The following is a 21,389-nucleotide window of genomic DNA, read 5'->3' on the forward strand; positions in this document are numbered from 1 at the left end:
TCTTCCTTGCCAAAGCGTCTGCTATTATTCTTTAAAAAAAATTTAAAAGGCTGATTTGAAATCCACTAAAAATGTAACTTTTATATAAACATTGTGACCGCTTTCATTTTAGTGGATAAGAAGAATTTGGACTACTGCTACTGTAATTCAGTTTGCTTGACCCAGATGGGTGTGTAGGTTAATTAAACATGAAATACAATTCACAAAAGAAAATCAAAAATTTGTATATGTAGCAACTCTGGCACTCTCGTGTCTGGTCTATCTTATTAGGTAGGATATTGAACACCCCATGACCCACAAATGCACTTAATGTGCAGCTGATCAGGTTTGAATAAATTCAAACAAGACACATTTATTTAAATCTTTAATTACACTTAATACAAAAATATTTTTTCATTGTACCTGAGGGCAAAGAAACAGTGACCCTTTTTCGAAATAGTAAAATGAGATTATAAATAAAAGCAGCACTGAAATCTTTCTGGCAGTATATATAAAAAAAGAAAACTCCACACACACACACACACATATATATATATATATATGCAGCTTACTTTGTACACATTACATTTATAAGGCAACTATGCTATTACTTTTACTCATAAGTACTAACACATGCACCGACTGAGAAATAGTTTCACTGTACTCTTGTAAACACATCAGAATGAGGTGCTTTATTACTTTTATTTTTAAACTTTTCCTCAATTAGGACTGCATACAGAAAGGAAATCTAAAGGCAATTTTAAGGTTTGTGTTTAAAAGTATTTAAGATGACTTGTCAATTCTGTGCTTAAATTCACTATAGTGTTAAGTAGTTTGACGATGAGGGACTGGGAGACAAGATAATAAATGGAGGGTTAACATTTGCAAAGTGCAAAAGTAGCCTAGTGGATAGACCTAATAGAGATCAATCAATAAGAGTGGTGTGAATTATAGTTTGCTAAAGTAAAAATTAGAGGTAGGTAAGAAACACATGAGGCAGATATCGAACTCGATTTCTAAGACAAAACAAGGCTCACCCTTCTCATTTTGCTTTCGCAATGTAAAGAATTATCTTCTCCCCTTGTCCTGCAAACTTTGGAATTAAAGTAGAAAGGAATTGCACTATTGCTGTCTGAACACATCACCCAAACTGCAGTTTGTGTAGAGCGCTAATCTTAAAGTGCTTCACCTTCAGCGGTAGCAGACTCGGGCAAATGCATTATCCCTCATTTTCTCAAATTATGACAGCAGTCCTGAGAAAATACAACTGCAAAGTATTTTTTTGCAGTTTCAGAGTGGAGAATTTATAATCAACTTTGTAAGTTGTTAAAATCATCTAAGCTACAAGAGATGTTTGTAAATCATCTCAGCTTCTTAGACTTCTCCACTGTTTTAACTGAATAAAATGTGTAAACCTGAACAGCATTTTTTAAATGAACACAAGCCTTTAATATATTTTAACATCTAAATGTATAAAGTTGTCTATAAATTTATTTGTACACTAACATCAAGATATCATGCTAAAATGTGTGAACAGAAATTTAAAGATTCACATCCCAGAACTATGGGATTTGTGATATGTAGTGACAGGAGGCTAAGCAGTAACACGAACACAGCTATATTGTGTCTGCAGGTATCTATGAATAAGTACACATCTGTGCTCCAGCATTTTAAAACACTTAATCTGATGTCTGAATTTTTTCTCAGCATTTTAGAATAATAAAGGATTACAACTAAAAAGGAAAACTGAGCAAACTGTGCCTCAAAAGGTCTTAATCATCTCCCGATGGCTGTTGAAATTCAGTACAGTTGTCCATTTAAGTGACTGAGAACTCCTAGCACAATGTCCCGAAGAGTCTAGAGAGGAAAGAAGGGGGGAGGATGTTAGTAATCCACTAAATTGTGAAGTATTTGCCATCAGTAGTCTCATATGCTTTAAGCTTGGGTGGGAAATCGCAGCTGTAGACAATGTAGCTTATGTAGCATTTACAATATGTTGCAAGTTCTAATTTAAAAAATTTACAAAGCCACATATTTTAAAGCTGGATGTTGCAAGCAATGTCAGCCTCATCATAACTGTCGCCCGGCAACAGTAAATTAAAGTAAGGATCTAGTGACTTGCAAGCTGGGAAATGAGAACTCATGTCAGTATGATCGTTTTTAATAATTTTAAAGGAAGAGTTTCATTTTATGCAATCACAAAAAAACAAAACAAAGTATTATGGCTTACATGAATTTTTCCTCCAGAAACTTGTGTTAATGGACACTACTTATAAATTAAAGATTCCCATCAGTGGCTTAAAACTGTGCCAATGCAAAATCACAAGAAACATGGAACAAATTTGTTAACCAAATATGTCCACTTCAAAACCAAGAATATTCCAACGTGTTAATTCACATCATGAAACTGTTTTGTTCAAGATATCATTTCTGTGAGACTGACAAATTTTTAAAGTGTGGCTTGTCTCTCAACTTCATTCATTTTCTTCATGCATCATGGACATTTCCCCAGTGCGGTGATAGTGGTAACTAACTTTTTAAGAATAATGAGGTTAGAACTTTTCTACTTTTAATAGCAACACCAAGTATACATTCTTTATTTTTTTCTGTTTATTTTCATCTGCAGTCTGAGCTATTTCAGCTGAAATACAATATAATGATAAACACCTAGATGCAGATTTAACATTTAGATTGCTTAAGATTTCTACCCCTCTGCACTTCCACTTGGCTTTGCTTACAAAAGTAGAAAACTCCAGCCACCACAGTTGTCTTGAATAGCGAAGAGAACATGTACTCAGGAAACTGAAATAGATGAAATTACTGTTTTCCTGTAATTCCTGAAATACAAAGGTCATGTTTTCTGAAACACAAAACTTTCCATACCTTGAATTGGGCAGATTTGGTACATTTTAAGATGTTTGCTTTATATTTCTAGAATTGACACACTTAAGCCAATGAAAAGTAGAGAACAACAGTGGCCCAAGTATATTACTTAAGAGTACCAGTCCTTCTTTGAAATAACAAATAGAGCAAAAAAAAAAAGCAGGTCACTAGTAGTTCAAACGCAATGTTTTTACAGCCATTAGAGTGTGTTTGATTTCACAAATGCTTACCTGTGGCTTGCAGTGTTCTTCAATCCAACTGAAAATGCAAGCAGACAGCTCCTGGAAGTTTGTCACTGAAATACTGGCATTGAATGACTCAAAAAGAGAGTCCATGATCCCTTGAAACACATTAAACTTCATCTGGTCAGACACTTGATCACGTCCTTGGTGAGGGTTGTTCTGGTGTGCCTTCACAATCTGCTCATAGTTTCTGTACATGGGAATGAGTAGCCAATTAAAACATAGCCTTGTCAGCTGATTCAACTATACATTACAGGACTCGTACAAATTACAACAGTGACATTGAAAATGGGTATTTTAATGAATATTCTGCTTTTCAATCATCAATTTATAATCTGTACATGTCTAAAAAACTTTAGTTCTGTAAAATAGCATCTACTGAAGAATTATATACCTCTATTTCCCAGTAAATGTTTGTTAAAAACATGCTGCTCAGTCTGCTAATTCAAAGCAGTAGCCTGGCATGTACGTTATTTTACCTTTTTTAATGAGTTACTTTAGTATATTTCCCAAAAATTATGTAGATTTAGTCACTGAAAAAGCTGGGATATAAGAAAACACACTCTTTAGTTGTGCCAATTTTATGTTGCTAGAATTGGTCAATTCTGATACTAGGGTTTTTTTTTTTTATTTACCCTATATTCCTGCTAACCTTGGTATTCCCTTAATTAAACTGCAGACCAAAGGTTTTAACAGTTCCGTTTTTTTTTGTTTTTTTTTTTTAACAAAAACTCATTAGGCTTATTATACAGAGAACATAAAATACTAAATAAAATTCCCTTAAACTATATACTTTAACAAGTTTACACGTAAAATTGACAAATTTGGCTCTCAATCTAACAAGCCCATTCTTTATTAAGCAGTAAAGCCACAATCTTCTTTATTTGTTCCTTTTTCTAGTTAAACTAGCTACTGTACTAATGCTAGGTTTTATTTGGACTGGGAAGTCGGACGTTTTGAATGAAACACCCTCTTAAGTCAGGCTTCCAATTCAGAAACTCAGGACTGGTCTGTCAAGCCTGATTTTTCAGACTTCAGATCATGACTTAGTCTTAAAATGGCGACTGTGAACTTTAGTGTTGGCTAAAAGCATGAAGATCTCTCCTGTCTGATGTCTAAAGGCAAAAAAGCTATTTACATCACTAAACTTAGAATTATTTTGGAAGTTTATAATTTATTCCAATAAATAGAAGGTTAATTTAGTATGTATATACACTGTGTGCACAATTATTAGGCAAGTGAGTATTTTGACCATATCATCATTTTTAATGCGTATATTCCAACTCCAAGCTGTATTAACTTGAATGCTTATTGGATTTAAGCACGTCAGGTGATGTGTATTTGTGTAATGAGGGAGGGTGTGGCCTAAGGAGATCAACACCCTATATCAAGGTGTGCAGAATTATTAGGCAGCTAGTTTTCCTCAGGCAAAATGGGCCAAAAAAGAGATTTAACTGACTCTGAAAAGTCAAAAATTGTAAAAAGTCTTTTAGAGGGATGCAGCACTTTTGGAATTGCTAAGATATTGGTGTGTGATCACAGAACCATCAAACATTTTGTTGCAAATAGTCAACAGGGTCGCAAGAAACGTGTTGAGAACAAAAGGCAAATTAGCTGCCAAAGATTTGAGAAGAATCAAGCGTGAAGCTACCAGGAACCCATTATCCTCCAGTACTTTCATATTCCAGAGCTGCAACCTACCTGGAGTGCCCAGAAGTACAAGGTGTTCAGTGCTCAAAGACATGGCCAAGGTAAGGAGGGCTGAAACCCAACCACCACTGAACAAGAAACATAAGTTGAAACGTCAAAACTGGGCCAAGAAATATCTGAAGACAGATTTTTTTCAAAGGTTTTATGGACCGATGAGATGAGAGTGACTCTTGATGGACCAGATGGATGGACCTGTGGATCAGTAATGGGCACAGAGCTCCACTCCAACGTGGAGGTGGGGTACTGGTATGAGCTGGTATTTTTAAAGATGAGCTAGTTGGACCTTTTGCATTGAAGATGAACTCAAAATCAACTCCCAAACCTACTGCCAGTTTTTCGAAGACACTTTCTTCAAACAGTGATACAGGAAAAAGACCATGATTTTTATGCAGGCCAATGCTCCATCACTTGCATCGAAGTTCTCCACTGCGTGGCCAGCCAGTAAAGGCCTTAAAGATGAAGGAATAATGACATGGCCCCCTTCCTCATCTGACCTAAACCCTATCGAGAACTTGTGGGCACTTCTTAAGCGCTAGATTTACGGGGAGAAAAACAATACACCTCTCTGAAGAGTGTCTGGGAGGCTGTAGTCACTGCTCCACAAAAGCTGATCGTCAACAGATCAAGAAACTGACAGACTCCATGAATGGAAAGGCTTATGACTGTTATTGGAAAGAAGGGTGGCTATATTGGTCATTGATTGATCGATTGATTTGTTTTGAAATGTCAGAGATGTTTGTTTGTAAATTTTGAGGTGTTTGTTTATTATTCTCACTATAACAGATGAAAAGAAACAAGTGAGATGGGAAAATGTTCATTTTCCTTTAGTTGCATAATAAATCTGCACACTAATAGTTGCCTAATAATTGTGCGCACATATGTATTCCCCTGATGATGTTCACACTCACATTTCCGTTGTGAAACATTCAGGTTTCAGGTTTATTAACATTTTGGATTGACTGATAGCACTGTGTTTGTTCCATATTAAAATTAATCCTCAAAAATACAACTTGCCTAATAATTCTGCACTCCCTGTATGGATACCAAGAAGGATGTGGAATGTGTACTGATTAGTCTCTCTTAAAAAAGTGCTTTGACACACAACAACTTAAGGCTCCTATATTGAAATATTTGTTTGCATTTGTATTGTTGTCATTTGTTTTGAAATCATGCTTCTATGTACTATTTTGAAATTTGGTTAAAATGTGTTTTTTTATGGGCGGCACGGTGGCGCAGTGGTAGGGCTGCTGCCTTGCAGTTAGGAGACCTGGGTTAAGCTTCCGGGTCCTCCCTGCGTGGAGTTTGCATGTTCTCCCGTGTCAGCGTGGGTTTCCTCCGGGCGCTCCGGTTTCCTCCCACAATCCAAAGACATGCAGGTTAGGTGGATTGGCGATTCTAAATTGGCCCTAGTGTGTGCTTGGTGTGTGGGTGTGGCGGTGGGTTGGCACCCTGCCCAGGATTGGTTCCTGCCTTGTGCCCTTATTTGGCTGGGATTGGCTCCAGCAGACCCCCATGACCCTGTGTTCGGATTCAGCGGGTTAGAAAATGGATGGATGGATGCGTTTTTTGTTTGTTTTTTTTTGGATTATTGTGAGAGCATATCAGATGCATAGACCAAGCCAAGCCTGCAATACCGTTCTCCATGAGTCAGTATGGATACATCATGTTTAGGCATAAAGGACACAACACCTTTCAGTTCTAAATTTCAATAGTTTGAGGCTAAGCCAAATGTCTGGCTCCTGGGAAGAAATGAAAGCCAGTTTTATTTAGATGATATACAGTATCACAGGTGGTTTGATGCCCAAATATGCCCTCATACATATTCTTTCTAGCTGAATGCCTACTGCATGTGTGCGTTTTTTTAATTTGTGAAAACTGTCCAACTGTCTTGATCATCAACTACTACACAGTTTGTATCTATTTCCTAGATAAGCATGAAGTAACATGAGGCATCTCATTAAAAGTATACATTTTTACTGCAAAAAAGGTGAAGGAGACTGCCTGCTTGTGCTGCTCTGAGAACTGAATCCCCGGAGACAAATGTGTGGCGAGTCTAGCAACAGGCTCAGTCACAAAACTGCCACCTCACCCAGGACATATTCAAAGTCACATGCAGGTAATAGAAAGCGGTGTGCTATTTGATTAACAGGTATTTCAACAAATAACATTTTGGTGTATAAACCTATCTATTTTACCCATGACTCAGTTGTATCACTATGGATTAAAAGTCTGGGGATAATCTGAAGAATGTCCAGGAGGTAACTATGATGTAGCACTTGGGGAAAATTAACCAGAAGTGTTATTTTTCTATTTGTTCTCAAGGGAACCCCTCTCATGAGTCACCTTATTTCTTTCTGGCATTTTCACCATAATTGCATACAAGCTTAAATCGGATCACTATAAAGTAGCAACCGGCACATTAAGCAAAAAGATTAATAAATGTTGAGTTTTTCAGGCTGATACACTGCAGTTTTTTGTATGCAGGTAATTGCGTATATCAATACACTGCAGTTTTTTGTATGCAGGTAATTGCGTATATCAATATTTTTATAGACAGGGATGTGGTTTTGTCTCAATATTGTGTACAGGTTCACGTTTCCTATTTTTGGAAGCCAGCAGTGGCCATTCAACAACCTGCAAACAATTATCTGTGAGATGTAGAATTAGTAAATTAGTGCAATTTCTAACTCGGCACTTCCTAAGCATTGTATTCAAACATCTCAATTAACACACTTACGCTTTCATGATCTTCAATCCTAAAACCTCTTTCCTGAGTGTTGAAAGTTCCTCTTCCTGTTTTTTCTTCTCTTTATGTAAAAACTGGATATAATCAATGGCTGGCAGAAAAAAAAATGTGTTGGTTAAAAAAACAAATAAGGGTGCATTTTGTTACTTATGCTGAACATGTTTACCGTTCACAGAGCAATACCAAAAGCCATCACAGATCACACCCTTATTTGGTCAGGGTAGCAGGGCAGTGGCTGGTAGTGTTGCCTCATGGCTCCAAAGTTGTGGATTTTCATTGTCACCCTAGTACTGTGTGTGTTGTGTGCAATCAGATAAATGGAAGCCTACAACCTGTAAGCATAAATGTTTTCACTACTGTAAATTGTATTGTTTTAAATAATCTGAAATGATTTGTGTTTCCAGGTCACATTATGGGACTTCTAGTCATGATGTATGTCAGATTTGCTGGCTGTAGTTACAGATCACATTGCCACACAATGTCAATTTAAAAAACTAAAATGTCACATTTACCAGCTAAGTGCAAGCACAGTCATGCTCATGAATTTTTGGGACAGCCAACAGTGTGCTGCCCGATGGTGCCTGTGCTTCATGAAGGATTTTTTTCCCCCCATTCTGTGACAGTATGTAAAACCCAAACTAAACAGAAGAACACCTGCTTTCCCTGTCACTATGTTAAATGCAATGTACGTTCAGCTTTCAAGCACACAAAGCCCACCCCTACGACTAAAGATAAAATCAGATGTTTGATTTAGGTAGGGCGAGTCACAGACTAATTGACATAAGTCGTTGGGTATGTCACAATAGGTGACCGGCTTCATTGAAGCATGCCACCAAGTGCCTCTGACTCACTAAGATTATGTAAATTAAGGCTACAACTGAGAATTAATGGCAAAGTTGTGGAACGAGACATAACATTTACAATCTTAATTTTCTCAGCTGCTGGCATACTAGTCCCTATACCATAATTCCTCTCTAAGCATTCATAGTCAATATTATCAGTTTCTGAATCTGCAGACAATTGTGAAATATTAATAAAAATGGTTGCAGTTTTATTTACGGACTCTTGCTATTGTGATTCTTTTTACCATGGACATAAAAATACTCAATGCAGTCTCCAACTTCTTAACCTCATAAGGATACTGAAGGGTTCATGGGAGTATGTCCAACCAGTCTACATGTGTTTTGTGGTCTTGGAAAATGCATATGCCTGGTGTCCTGTTTGGGGATTGGGGTGTGCTTTGGGAGCACAGGTTACTGGCCAGCTATTGTAGGCTGTACAACCAGAGTGAAAGCTTGAATTGCATCACTGGAGTAACATTCAGTAACATTCCTGAAGGGTGTGGGACTCCATCTGAACTGTCCTTTTTTCAACAATTAATTTCTTAAATTTTAATGGACAGAATTTCTAGATGTAGCTTAGGAGTGGAGGCTGTCCAGTTCAGTGGCCTCGGGATTGGATCTCTGGTTTTAGTGGATGATGATGTCCTGGCTCCTTTGGGTTGTGACCTATGACACACACTAGAGTGGTCTGTGGCTGGGATGAGAATCAGCAACTCCAAGCCTGTGGTCATCATTCTCAGACCAAAAAAGGGTGAAGGGCCCTCTCTGGGTTAGGGATGAGGTGCTGTCTTGGAAAAAAAAAAAAACAGTTTAAGTATCTCAGGATCTTGTTCATAAGTGAGGAAAACTGGTAACAGGAGATCAACAGGGAGTGTCTACAGTCTTGTGGATGTTGTACTGGTCAGTCATGGTGAAGAGGGAGCTGAACCACAAGGCAAAGGTCTCAGTTTACTGGTCTATGTTCCTACCCTCCTCTATGGCCATAAGCTTTAGGTAGTGACCAAAAAAATTAGATGGTGGATGCAAACTGTAGAAATGAGTTTCCTTAATAGGGTGTCTGTGCTCAGCTTTACAGACTGGGAAAGGAGTGCAGACATTCAGGAGGAGCTCAAAAAGACCCACTGCTCCTCTACATTGGAAGTAGCCAGTTGGGGTGGCTTGGGCATCTGATTAGAATGCCTGAATGAGTTTAAAAAAAAAAAAAAATGGTGGAAGGAGTCTCCAAATGGTGCAGATATGTGCTTACATGTATTAAATTGCAACACAGATGAGTTTATCTAGTGTCAAGATAAGAAAAGAGTAGGTCTCACCCCCAAAGGATGAAACGTTTGTCCAGAACTAATAAATAAGAGAACACTATTAGCCACTCTTTTTATTGGAATTGTAAGATAAATCCGGGCCTCCCCACATAAAACAATTATTCTTCATAAAAAAAACCAAAAAAGACAGCTACCTTTCGTCTCATAGCTAGACAAGTACATAATAGCAGTTTGTAACTTACTCTTTTGTAAAATGGTTGCTTTGCTCATTTTCTGTGATCCAAGGGGGTCCTGTTGCAGGCAAGTTGGTACTATTGACTGCAAATCACTGTAGCCTTTCTGTCAAAATAAGAGGGAAATTGTGATTTAAATGCTAGAAGTGAGATCCAGTTGTGCACATACACTTGCGTGCAAACAAACATTTTCTCAGTGTACTGTTACATCCCACATGCAGAAGAACTTTACGATCAACGCCAAGTTTAAATCGACTTGATAGGTGTGTGGTTTAGGAGTATGTGCCCAGAAATCCAAGTTTAATTCTAACCTTGCATCTGAGGTTAACGGGCATTCCTCACCTTCCTGCAACCTTGTGTTTGAGAAGGCAGATTCTGATGCTGCCCCATCCCCACTAAAGTGAAGCTTTTGCAGTAAAGAAGAATAGAAACATGCTGTTTAAGCAATGGATCACAGATACAATAATGGCCACTTTTACATTTATGAATAGTAACTTAGAAATATTGAAACAGCGCACATCAATTTCATTTTTATCAGAGATCAATTCGGAGTGCATTTATGGTGCATGCTTAGCTTTACAGTATTCTATGTAAATTAAGAGGAGAAGCATTTCCAGCTCATCTTATAAAATTCTCTGCTGTCATTATTAATTATCTCCCACAGATTTGATTCAATTTACATCATGCCACTTTAGAAGTCTTATCAACAGGTGACCTCTTCTCTACTCCATGATACTGCTTCTTAAACACACTCAGGTTTCCCAATCCCACAGCACCTTGATGGCATCCCGCCTCTTCTGCTCTGCCTGCGTGTGTGCCTGCCGCCGCCGATCTTTGTAGGACTCTGGATAGGAGGCTTCGTGCCTATAATCGCTGTCTTCATCATCTGCAGTTGAAGAACAATCATTGTCTGTCATGTACTCTGCTACAGGAAGAACACAGATGGCACCAAATCACAACAATGGAGGTACAAGTTAACACTGTCTTTAGCTTTCTAAGTGTGAGCAGGTCCCTTTGGAGTAATGTTCTTGTCATTCGGGCCGTTTAAAATCCAGAAGTGTTCCAACCTTACACGGTGTCTTTATAAGACAGCTAAGTAATACACAAAGCCATCATTAGAATAAGGGTGAGTTACTTAAATGCCATTTCCAGATTACTAATTACAAATGTGTCCTCATTTATTAATGACCTGTATTTTCTATGATGGAAAGAAAAAAATCAGCAGAAGCACAGAGGGAGAGAAAACTAGAGCTGGGGATTTACATTTGAAAGCTGTTTTTTGTGAATATTTTCCAAGTCCTGTTTTTATGTTCATGTCAATGAAGGTTTGGGAATGGGGTCCAAAAAAATAAAAATTTATATGAGTTAAGTTCAGATTCGGATTCTGTGCAGTTCAAAACACCGGGAAAAGCTGATTTTAGCATGTCTCTCTGTGGAAAATCAAATTTGATTTTCACATCTTAAAATTATAATTTTGTTAGAACATTACACATTTTTGCATTGTGTACAGCTACTAGATGACTACATCCTAATAAAGAAAGAACGTATTATAATAAGCACTTTGAGATCTTTGTCCTGAATACCAAGAAAAGTGTCCTGATTACAGCTCGAGCAGTGCCTTGGTGACGGTCTCAAAACATGTCACACAAAGGACACTTACTACATCTGCAGCAGTACAGCAGTGCGGAGTAGACAGACCTTTCCTACTGTATGCTGACATTTTGGTATTTACAGGTTTCTCTTACACATAGTAGCATTTTTACTTCTTGGGGAAACAAAATCAACATTTTTGGTTTATTTTTCCTGGGGTAAACGTAACTCTAAAGAAGTTAACAAAAACAAAAATCAGAAGGAGTGTTTGTCATGTTGCTTCAGTAAAAAACAAAGGATGAGTTTTAAAAGAACCAATATTTACTAAGCACCTTACAAAGTTAACATGTTCTTTTAAATTGGTCACTTTATTGTATGAATTATTTGTTCACCTGTATATCTGCCATAGCAAATCATTCCCATATTATGCAACCTGCATGTACTTCTACTTCCTATTTTATCTTGTGCTTCCTGTGAGTCTGTCACATTGAGAATCTCGAGTCCACACCCTACGTAAGCGGTAGAGTGGTGTGGTGGCGGAAGAAACACTAGCTGTGCAACATGTTTAATACGCTAAGTTACATTTATGAGAAAACACACTCGCTATTTCAGTTTTATGATCTGGCACATCAAGACATAGCTGATGTTCACCTAGTGCTTACCAACTCTTAAAGTCAGACAGGTCCATCTTCATTTGACAAACAACACAAAAAAGATTTTACTTTTAACAAAAATGAAAGCATTGTGCAATATGGAAGTTTATTAAATTAAATGCAATCTAACACACAACAGATTAAATTGTATTGCATTTTAAACTGACACAAAAATTGGCATAACATAGTAAAAAGCAACCAATCATTTGGTTGATATGTTTTAATTATGACACAATAAAGCTGTGCCAATATTAAATAGCCTATTTTCATTTCAGTGTAGTTAGCACATTGGATTGCATGAATAATCTTCCACAGTGCAAAGCCATAGGAGAAGAATTACACACACAGTTAATCCAGTTCTCTGGATTATCTGATAATTAAACGAAGAAAATAGCAGTGAAGTCGCCGTGCCCTTTTAATATTTAATGTAGTTTGCAACAGGGCTGTGGAGTCGGTAGATAAATCCTTCGACTCAGACTCCTGAGTTTCCGGTACTTCTGTCTCCGACTCCTCCGTTTTTAATATGCTAATGCATTTTCCATGTTGATTGAAGAAAGGCAACATACACGTCATTTAACCACAGAACTACTGGGAAGGAAGCTGACTCTCTACTCTATTGGCCAGTTTAAACAAAAGACAAGAAACCCTGAACACACATCAGGCCACAGCGCACACCTCCACCTACATCATTACACTTGTTTACACTCAAATAAACTTGTTAAACACATTGTATCTGAAATAAAATGAACACACTTTTTGTAATGTACCATAATCCAGATTACAATACGTGAATGTCAGGTTGTAGAATAGCTCATCTGAACTTCACACTAGTAGTAACACAAGTACGCACTGGGCTTTATTCTTACATCAGAGAAGTCCTTAATTATGACTACTGTTTGTGAAATGGGACATCTGAACTTGCTGTATTTTTTTTATTACAATTTAAATTTATTAGGAGTCAGAGTTGGTACATTTTTGCCGACTCCGACCCCAACTCCACATACCAAAAATTGTCTCCGATTCAGACTCCTTGACTCCACAGCCCTGGTTTGCAACCATTTTACCGTTTTCTTCCTCATCATGTAATCATTTTGTCCAAGCAGAAACAAGCCAGAAAGAGTGACATATAACCTCTCAGATAACCAATGCAGATTTATTTTCCACTGTTCCCCGTTTTCTCTAATAGATACCAAACTGGATGCTGGTGGGGTACGGGAGAACACAACAAACCAAATCTCAACTGGTTTAGCTTAAAAGAAGTCCCTGCCGCCCAAGGCTAACCTGTGTTTGGTACAGAAGAGGCACTTGTGGATCCAATGCTATTTGCTCTAGAAACGATGCTTCCCTTTCTGGTCCTTTCTGAAAAGAATGCTGTAATAGTAAGACAAAAAGATCACAGGTGAGATCATGCAGCATAAAATCATTTTAAAAAACATCCTCACAAAATGGCTTGTGTTCCTCCACTTTACTGCACACATCAAATACCATGACCATAGAGTGCTGTGAAAAAGTATTTGCCCTCCTCCTAATATTTGATTTTTCATATTTCACACAGTTAATGGCCTCAGACCTTTTGACTAAATTCAGTATTAGAAAAAGGGTATCAAAGTGAACAAATACATTTGTGCTAAAGTGGTGGCTCGGAGGCTAGGGCTCTGCACTGGCAATTGGAAGGTTGCCGGTTCGAATCCCGTAAATGCCAAAAAAGGGACTCTGTTCTGTTGGGCCCTTGAGTAAGGCCCCTAACCTGCAATTGCTGAGCGCTTTGAGTAGTGAGAAAAGTGCTATATAAATGCAAAGAATTATTATTAAAGAATTAAAAGGTCAAAGTGGGATGATTTGATATTTTTAAGAATGTCCTGGTAAAGTGCAAAACTCACTGCTCCGTAATGGCAACTCTTTCCAGGTCCCGAGGCAGCAATGCATTCTCACACCATCACACTATCAGCTCCACTGACACACTGAGGAGATCGTTCCTCCTCCACACTATGCGACTCTTCAGTTCCACCCGTGATGGGGGGGTTGTTTGGTGGTTGGGTAAACATTAACATTATACAAAATAATCATCCGTTTTACCTGCATTTTTATCACTCATATATATATATATATATATATATATATATATATATATATATATACATACACATACAGTGGTGTGAAAAACTATTTGCCCCCTTCCTGATTTCTTATTCTTTTGCATGTTTGTCACACAAAATGTTTCTGATCATCAAACACATTTAACCATTAGTCAAATATAACACAAGTAAACACAAAATGCAGTTTTAAATGATGTTTTTATTATTTAGGGAGAAAAAAATCCAAACCTACATGGCCCTGTGTGAAAAGTAATTGCCCCTGAACCTAATAACTGGTTGGGCCACCCTTAGCAGCAATAACTGCAATCAAGCGTTTGAGATAACTTGCAATGAGTCTTTTACAGCTCTGGAGGAATTTTGGCCCACTCATCTTTGCAGAATTGTTGTAATTCAGCTTTATTTGAGGGTTTTCTAGCATGAACCGCCTTTTTAAGGTCATGCCATAGCATCTCAATTGGATTCAGGTCAGGACTTTGACTAGGCCACTCCAAAGTCTTCATTTTGTTTTTCTTCAGCCATTCAGAGGTGGATTTGCTGGTGTGTTTTGGGTCATTGTCCTGTTGCAGCACCCAAGATCGCTTCAGCTTGAGTTGACGAACAGATGGCGGACATTCTCCTTCAGGATTTTTGGTAGACAGTAGAATTCATGGTTCCATCTATCACAGCAAGCCTTCCAGGTCCTGAAGCAGCAAAACAACCCCAGACCATCACACTACCACCACCATATTTTACTGTTGGTATGATGTTCTTTTTCTGAAATGCTGTGTTCCTTTTACGCCAGATGTAACGGGACATTTGCCTTCCAAAAGTTCAACTTTTGTCTCATCAGTCCACAAGGTATTTTCCCAAAAGTCTTGGCAATCATTGAGATGTTTCTTAGCAAAATTGAGGCGAGCCCTAATGTTCTTTTTGCTTAACAGTGGTTTGCGTCTTGGAAATCTGCCATGCAGGCCGTTTTGCCCAGTCTCTTTCTTATGGTGGAGTCGTGAACACTGACCTTAATTAAGGCAAGTGAGGCCTGCAGTTCTTTAGACGTTGTCCTGGGGTCTTTTGTGACCTCTTGGATGAGTCGTCTCTGCGCTCTTGGGGTAATTTTGGTCGGCCAGCCACTCCTGGGAAGGTTCACCACTGTTCCATGTTTTTGCCATTTGTGGATAATGGCTCTCACTGTGGTTCGCTGGAGTCCCAAAGCTTTAGAAATGGCTTTATAACCTTTACCAGACTGATAGATCTCAATTACTTCTGTTCTCATTTGTTCCTGAATTTCTTTGGATCTTGGCATGATGTCTAGCTTTTGAGGTACTTTTGGTCTACTTCTCTGTGTCAGGCAGCTCCTATTTAAGTGATTTCTTGATTGAAACAGGTGTGGCAGTAATCAGGCCTGGGGGTGGCTACGGAAATTGAACTCAGGTGTGATACACCACAGTTAGGTGATTTTTTAACAAGGGGGCAATTACTTTTCACACAGGGCCATGTAGGTTTGGATTTTTTTTCTCCCTAAATAATAAAAACCATCATTTAAAAACTGCATTTTGTGTTTACTTGTGTTATATTTGACTAATGGTTAAATGTGTTTGATGATCAGAAACATTTTGTGTGACAAACATGCAAAAGAATAAGAAATCAGGAAGGGGGCAAATAGTTTTTCACACCACTGTATACATATATACATATATATATATATATATATATATATACACACACACACACATATATATACATATACATATATATACACATATATATATATATATATACATATATATACATATATATATATACATACATATATATATATATATATATATATATATATATATATATATATACACATATATATATATATATATATATATATATATATATATATATATATATATATATATATATATATATATATATATATATATATATATATATATATATATATATATATATATATATATATATATATATATATATATATATATATATATATATATATATATATATATATATATATATATATATACACACACACACACATACATACATACATATATATATATATAAATAAATATATTTTTTTTATCAGTATGCTTCTGCTAGAGTATGTGAATTTCCCCTTGGGATTAATCAAGTATCTATCTATCTATTAGACCCTGTGTTTCTTGTAGGTCTAATGTTCTTACTGTTGAATACTAGACATAGTGAGGACCTGCACTGTTTGAAGAGTTCTGCTTTTGATTCGTTTGTCCATAGAAAAGACCTGGAGAACAAACAAGTGTTTCTCTGCAAATGTAACATAATCACAGACGTTTCTTTTTCAAAGCAGAGGTTTGTGCCATTGGTTTGCCCTCCTGCTCTCTCTTTCTTACTGTGAAGTCATGGCACTGTATTTTCTTAGGTTAGAGAGGCCTGCAGTACTGGGCTCTTGGAGTCATTTTGGTGGGCTGGAAGATTTATGGCTGTTCACTAAAGTTTCCATTTGAAGACAATGGCTCCCACTATGGTTCTCCTGTCCCGGAGCCTTAGAAATGGTTTTATAACCCCTTCTTGACTGATAACATTTCTTTCTCATCTTTTCTAGAATTTCTTTTGATCAAGGCCTAGTGTTATGGAAGCCGGACGACTTTAGTCTCAGGTGATGGTCAATTTGTGGTAAGGTTTGGATTCAATGGGGCCAGCTGTTATCAGTCAGCACAGCCAAAATTATCAAACTTTGGTCAGATGTTTGAGGGGGAAACTAAGGGGCAGTTGTCTTTTCACATGGGCAATATAGGTGTTGGATAATTCATTGCTTAATATGTTTAAGTATTAATTTAAATGATGGCATTATGTTGACTCTGGTTCTCTTTACTTAAAGTTGTTTTTCTTTAAAACATCTGAAGCCATTCATTGTGACAAATATAAAAAAGTGAAGATCTCAGTAAGGTGGCAAAGAAGTTTTCCATAGCACTGTGACACAAGATTTATATGAAAGAAACATGAAAGCAAGACTTACTGGGGTCAAATCCATTGTCACAGTAGGCAGGGTCGGACTGTTTCATCATAGCGGAGAGAGTTTCAATATGAAAGGGAAGGAAACAGCAGCAGTCAGACACATAATTTCATAATTTCCTCAATGTAACCAAAGCAAATACATGCTTGTGTTTTGACTTCCACTGACCGAAATGTAAAATAAAAATTACTATAACATACACACCAAGGCAAGCAGGTGGTCAGCTCACCCATGTAGTCCCACAGACTGCCGGTAATTAATCACAAGGATACGAATATAAATGTAAAGGCAGGAGATGGATCTTCAGCTCAAACCGCTCAGGTGCATCTTCATGAGTCCCGTTCAAGTTCTTGACAGTGTTTTCCGGAAGTGGTTTATTTAACAATTCTTCTTTTGGCTGCTCCCATTAGGTGTCGCCACAGCAGATCATCTTCCTCCATATCTTTCTGTCCTTGTCATCTTGTTCTGTTACCCCCATCACCTGCATGTCCTCTCTCACCACATCCATAAACCTTCTCTTAGGCCTTCCTCTTGTCCTCTTACCTGGCAGCTCCATCCTTAGTACCCTTCTCCCAATATACCCAGTATTGCTCCTCTGCACATGTCCAAACCAACACCATCTCGCCTCTCTGACTTTGTCTCCCAACCATCCAATCTGAGCTGACCCTCTAATGTCCTCATTTCTAATCCTATACAAATGTTTAAGCAAAAAAAACGTGTTTGAGATGTTGCCAGCATTCGACCAGATGACTTCAAATATGTGTATTTTGCGACATCAGTAGTGTGAATTGTTTTTTAAATTATGGGAATGCCTTTCCGGCTTATTATATATGCCGATTTCTGTGGAAGTAACTATTAATATTTTGGCAAAAGAAAAAGGGTTGGGTAGCCCAACAGCCACCCCCAATGAATCGAGGACGATCATCAAGGCATCTCCCCTGGTGAATTGAGCATGATTGTCAGAATCGGGTGGGGTGTCTTTGGTGAATCGGGGGCGATCATCTCAGGAAATCCACATGGTTTGCATGTTTTGAGCACATGATTGGACAGCCGACATGTGGATTATGCAGCCTGAGTAACGTGGGATTTTTCTCCCCCCAGTGTTTTTCCTATTGTTTGCTGTTGTACAGGTTTGATTATTTGGTAAAGGTTTTTCTCTCATTCTGCATGAAAACATGAGATGAATTAAAACGAAGCACACAAATGTTGCTTTAACAATACTTCAGCAGCAATAATTAGCATTAAAGAAAGAAACTGGGTGGGAACAAAACCCTGTTACCCTCAATGATTAAGCTTGGAGACCCCTGCTGCAGAGCACATTCGGAGAAGCTGTGTGTCCATGTGTCTGTGGTAAAAATTAGTGGACCCTGTAAATACGAGGATTCCTGGGAAATTCAGAGAACAACTTGTGCTTGTTAGTGTTAAGAGCCGATGAGTTTTTGGGCGAATTCCAACGGGAGCTTCAAGATTTTAAAGTTCAAGGTTTTTTTAATGCTGATAGCAATTCCAAGCACAGCGCAGACGTGCACAAATACTGCCAAAGACATTCATCGGCTGTAAAACAAAGGCTTTGGTGGCTTTAAAGTGAAAACTAAAAAGGCCTCTGGGCTTTTCCAGCTCAGTAATGGCAATGCATCTTGTGCATATTTGTGTAAATTGACACTGTATTCTATACTCCTGCTGTAAACATGGAGGGAGAAGTACACGGCACGTTTTATAAGGGGTATGTTAAGAGGCAGTAAACAGCACACACCAACTCAGTTATTCAAGAAAGTAACAGGCAGGCAGGCAGTGTTCAAGGATGTGGACTACAAACCCTCAGGCAGTGGGTTCAAATCCCACTACTGACAATGTGTTTGGCCCTGAGCAAGTCACTTCACCTGCCTGTGTGCCAACTTGGAAATAAAAATATAACCAAATTGTATCTATAATGTTGCAAGTCCCGTTGGATAAAGGTGTCAGCCAAATAATAAGCAAATGTACTTTGCAGTGACCACCATTGTATGGGATAACCTCTTTATGGACCCCCCCCTCCCCCTTTTGTACAGCAAACCGCATGTCACTTCATCACCTGTGCTCCAATTAGACTGTATGTCTGTTGTCATGAGCTGCCTTGGATAAAGGTGTCAGCCAAATAATAAGTAAACTACCGCACCGCGACTGGGGGACGCCCGTGGTCACCATTATAATGGGCAAATCTCTTTATGGCATGCCCCCCCATGCATCTCCCCCAGTATTTGGACCCCTGGATGGATGAACAGCAGGCAGTGTGGTGCAGTGGTTAAGGACTTGGACTTGAAATCCTGAGGTTCAAATCCCACGACAGGCACTGTGTGACCACGAACAAGTCACTTCACCTGTTTGGGCTCAAATTTGGAATAAAGGAAATGTCACCAGTTGTACCTCCAAGGTTACCATGGATAAAAGTATCAGCCAAATAAGTAAATGTAAACACTTCTCTGTGACGTGGGGACAGCCATGGTCACCATTATAATTGGCGATCCTCTTTATGGATGTCCATGCAATGTACCCTCTGCTTCACCCCTAGAATGGCAGGCAGTGTGGCGCTGTGGTTAAGGCTTTGGACTTTAAACCCTGAAGCTGTGGCTTTACATTTCGCTACGGACACTGTGTGTGTGACCCTGAGCAAGCCACTTCACCTGCCTGTGCTGCGCTTCGAAAAACAAAAGGAATGTAAACAATTGTATCTGAAATGGTGGAAGTCGCCTTGGATGGCCAAATGTGTGACTGTCAATCTCTAGCACTGAGCCGTGCGGCCGTTTCGACACTTGGTGTCCGTTTAAAAAGCAGAAGTGCGCGAGGCGAGCCTGTGGGGCGACCGACTCGATGAGGTCCTAATTACAACAGTTCGTTCGGGGGTACTTGGGGGGTCTTTTTCCTCTAATAGCCCTACACCTCACTCTGTGGTGAAGAAGGTTTGACAACATACAAAGCGAACGCGTGCGTTGACTCAAAGCAGACAAAAACAAACAAAAGTGCAGGGGGCTTCGGCAGCAGAACTCTGCCCTGCCCAACCTCGACCCCGACAATTCCTGGTGTGAATGCCCCGTCGACTGACAACATCCCTGCTTCCAATATTGTATCTTGGGTGAGCTCATCTTATTTGAGTCACGTTTTAATACAAATTTGAGTTAAAGCGACATTAAGACTGTTGTCCCTCTGCTGTTTCGTACCTTTTTACCTACCGTCACATAAACAAACCGGCAGCCTTTCTTGCATTAGTCATACTGAAATGACATCATTTAAAAAAACATAAGGGAGTAAACAATGCACATTACTTAATTTCGCTTACTTTATTCCAGGAGTCATCAGGAAGCACAGACGACTCCGCCATCTTGGGAACGACTAGCTACGCAGAGCATCCCGGGAAAAATTGGCGCATCACTCTTTGAGAAGTAGCGACCCCTGCAGACTACATCAGGTAATGCAGTGAGACAGATGGCGGAAGAGAGAGAGAATCTCAACTTGTTACATTTCATAAATCGAAATTTCTTGCAAAGTAGGCTTAGGCTAACGCAAAGAAGACAAAGTTCAGACTTGCAGATTAAGGATTTGCGGAATCATTTAATTCCTATTTCTGACTCACAGCAGCCTGTGCGAATATCCTGCTGTGCGTCACCTTGGCTAAACGTGCGATCCAAATCTTCTCTAATAATAATAAATAATAGGAGTGTAGACTTCAAGAAAAATCGTTAGACTGAAAACTATGGAAGATTGTTTGAGCCAAAATGAAATGAAATCTAACAGTTAACTACGCAGTGCATTTGCACGAGTGCCACTATTCTGAGCGCACGTAAAAAAAATATTGCAAGTGCAAGTGTTGCATTTTGAGGAGAAATTTATTTTGAGCGTACAAAAGCTGAATTTGAGTGAACAAAATTCATTGCTGCGTGCAAAAAATGTATTTCAGTGTTTGCACTTATCCATATACACACACACAATAGCACCCCCTCTCGCTCAGTTTTTCATTTTGCGCTTGCTCGCAATGTGTTGCTTGCGCTCACAACATTCTCTGCTGCAAGCGCTCAACTCTCTGTACACCGTTATAAGTGTGCCACAAAACCAACCAATCACAGACTTGGTTTCAAAAATTCTGATTGGCTCTTACGGTCTCCAATCAGCTCGCTAGCTGCTGCATTCCGGAAACAGTCCGAA

At 38.6% G+C, this 21,389-nt stretch overlaps 1 protein-coding gene across 3 annotated transcripts; it reads right to left on the reverse strand.

The window, feature by feature from the left end:
- Positions 1-347: 347 nt before the first annotated feature.
- mlx (MAX dimerization protein MLX) lies at positions 348-20,626 on the reverse strand. 3 transcript variants are annotated; one of them, XM_039739885.1, is made up of 8 exons: positions 20,527-20,626; positions 17,217-17,253; positions 13,419-13,508; positions 10,671-10,819; positions 9,904-10,000; positions 7,552-7,651; positions 3,093-3,294; positions 348-1,836 (listed from the first exon to the last, which is right to left on the reverse strand). In XM_039739885.1, the coding sequence occupies exons 1-8, from the start codon at positions 20,566-20,568 to the stop codon at positions 1,780-1,782; spliced, it is 774 nt and encodes a 257-aa protein (XP_039595819.1). In that variant the 5' UTR covers positions 20,569-20,626; the 3' UTR covers positions 348-1,779. The 3 variants fall into 3 exon arrangements, with proteins under 3 accessions (XP_039595819.1, XP_039595820.1, XP_039595821.1); XM_039739886.1 differs by having other exon boundaries at positions 10,671-10,780; positions 20,527-20,625; XM_039739887.1 differs by lacking the exon at positions 10,671-10,819 and having other exon boundaries at positions 20,527-20,619.
- Positions 20,627-21,389: the final 763 nt, after the last annotated feature.

The sequence above is a fragment of the Polypterus senegalus genome, chromosome 17, assembly GCF_016835505.1.
Source record: "Polypterus senegalus isolate Bchr_013 chromosome 17, ASM1683550v1, whole genome shotgun sequence".
NCBI lineage: Eukaryota > Metazoa > Chordata > Cladistia > Polypteriformes > Polypteridae > Polypterus > Polypterus senegalus.

Excerpts from the sequence above, each read along its gene's own strand:
- mlx (XM_039739885.1), bottom strand. The coding sequence starts at position 20,568 with ATGGCGGAGTCGTCTGTGCTTCCTGATGACTCCTGGAATAAA. Across the intron at positions 13,509-17,216 it reads TGACAATGGATTTGACCCCA|CATTCTTTTCAGAAAGGACC; the intron begins GTAAGTCTTGCT and ends TTACTATTACAG. Across the intron at positions 3,295-7,551 it reads GGATTGAAGATCATGAAAGC|AAACTATGAGCAGATTGTGA; the intron begins GTAAGTGTGTTA and ends TCCCATGTACAG.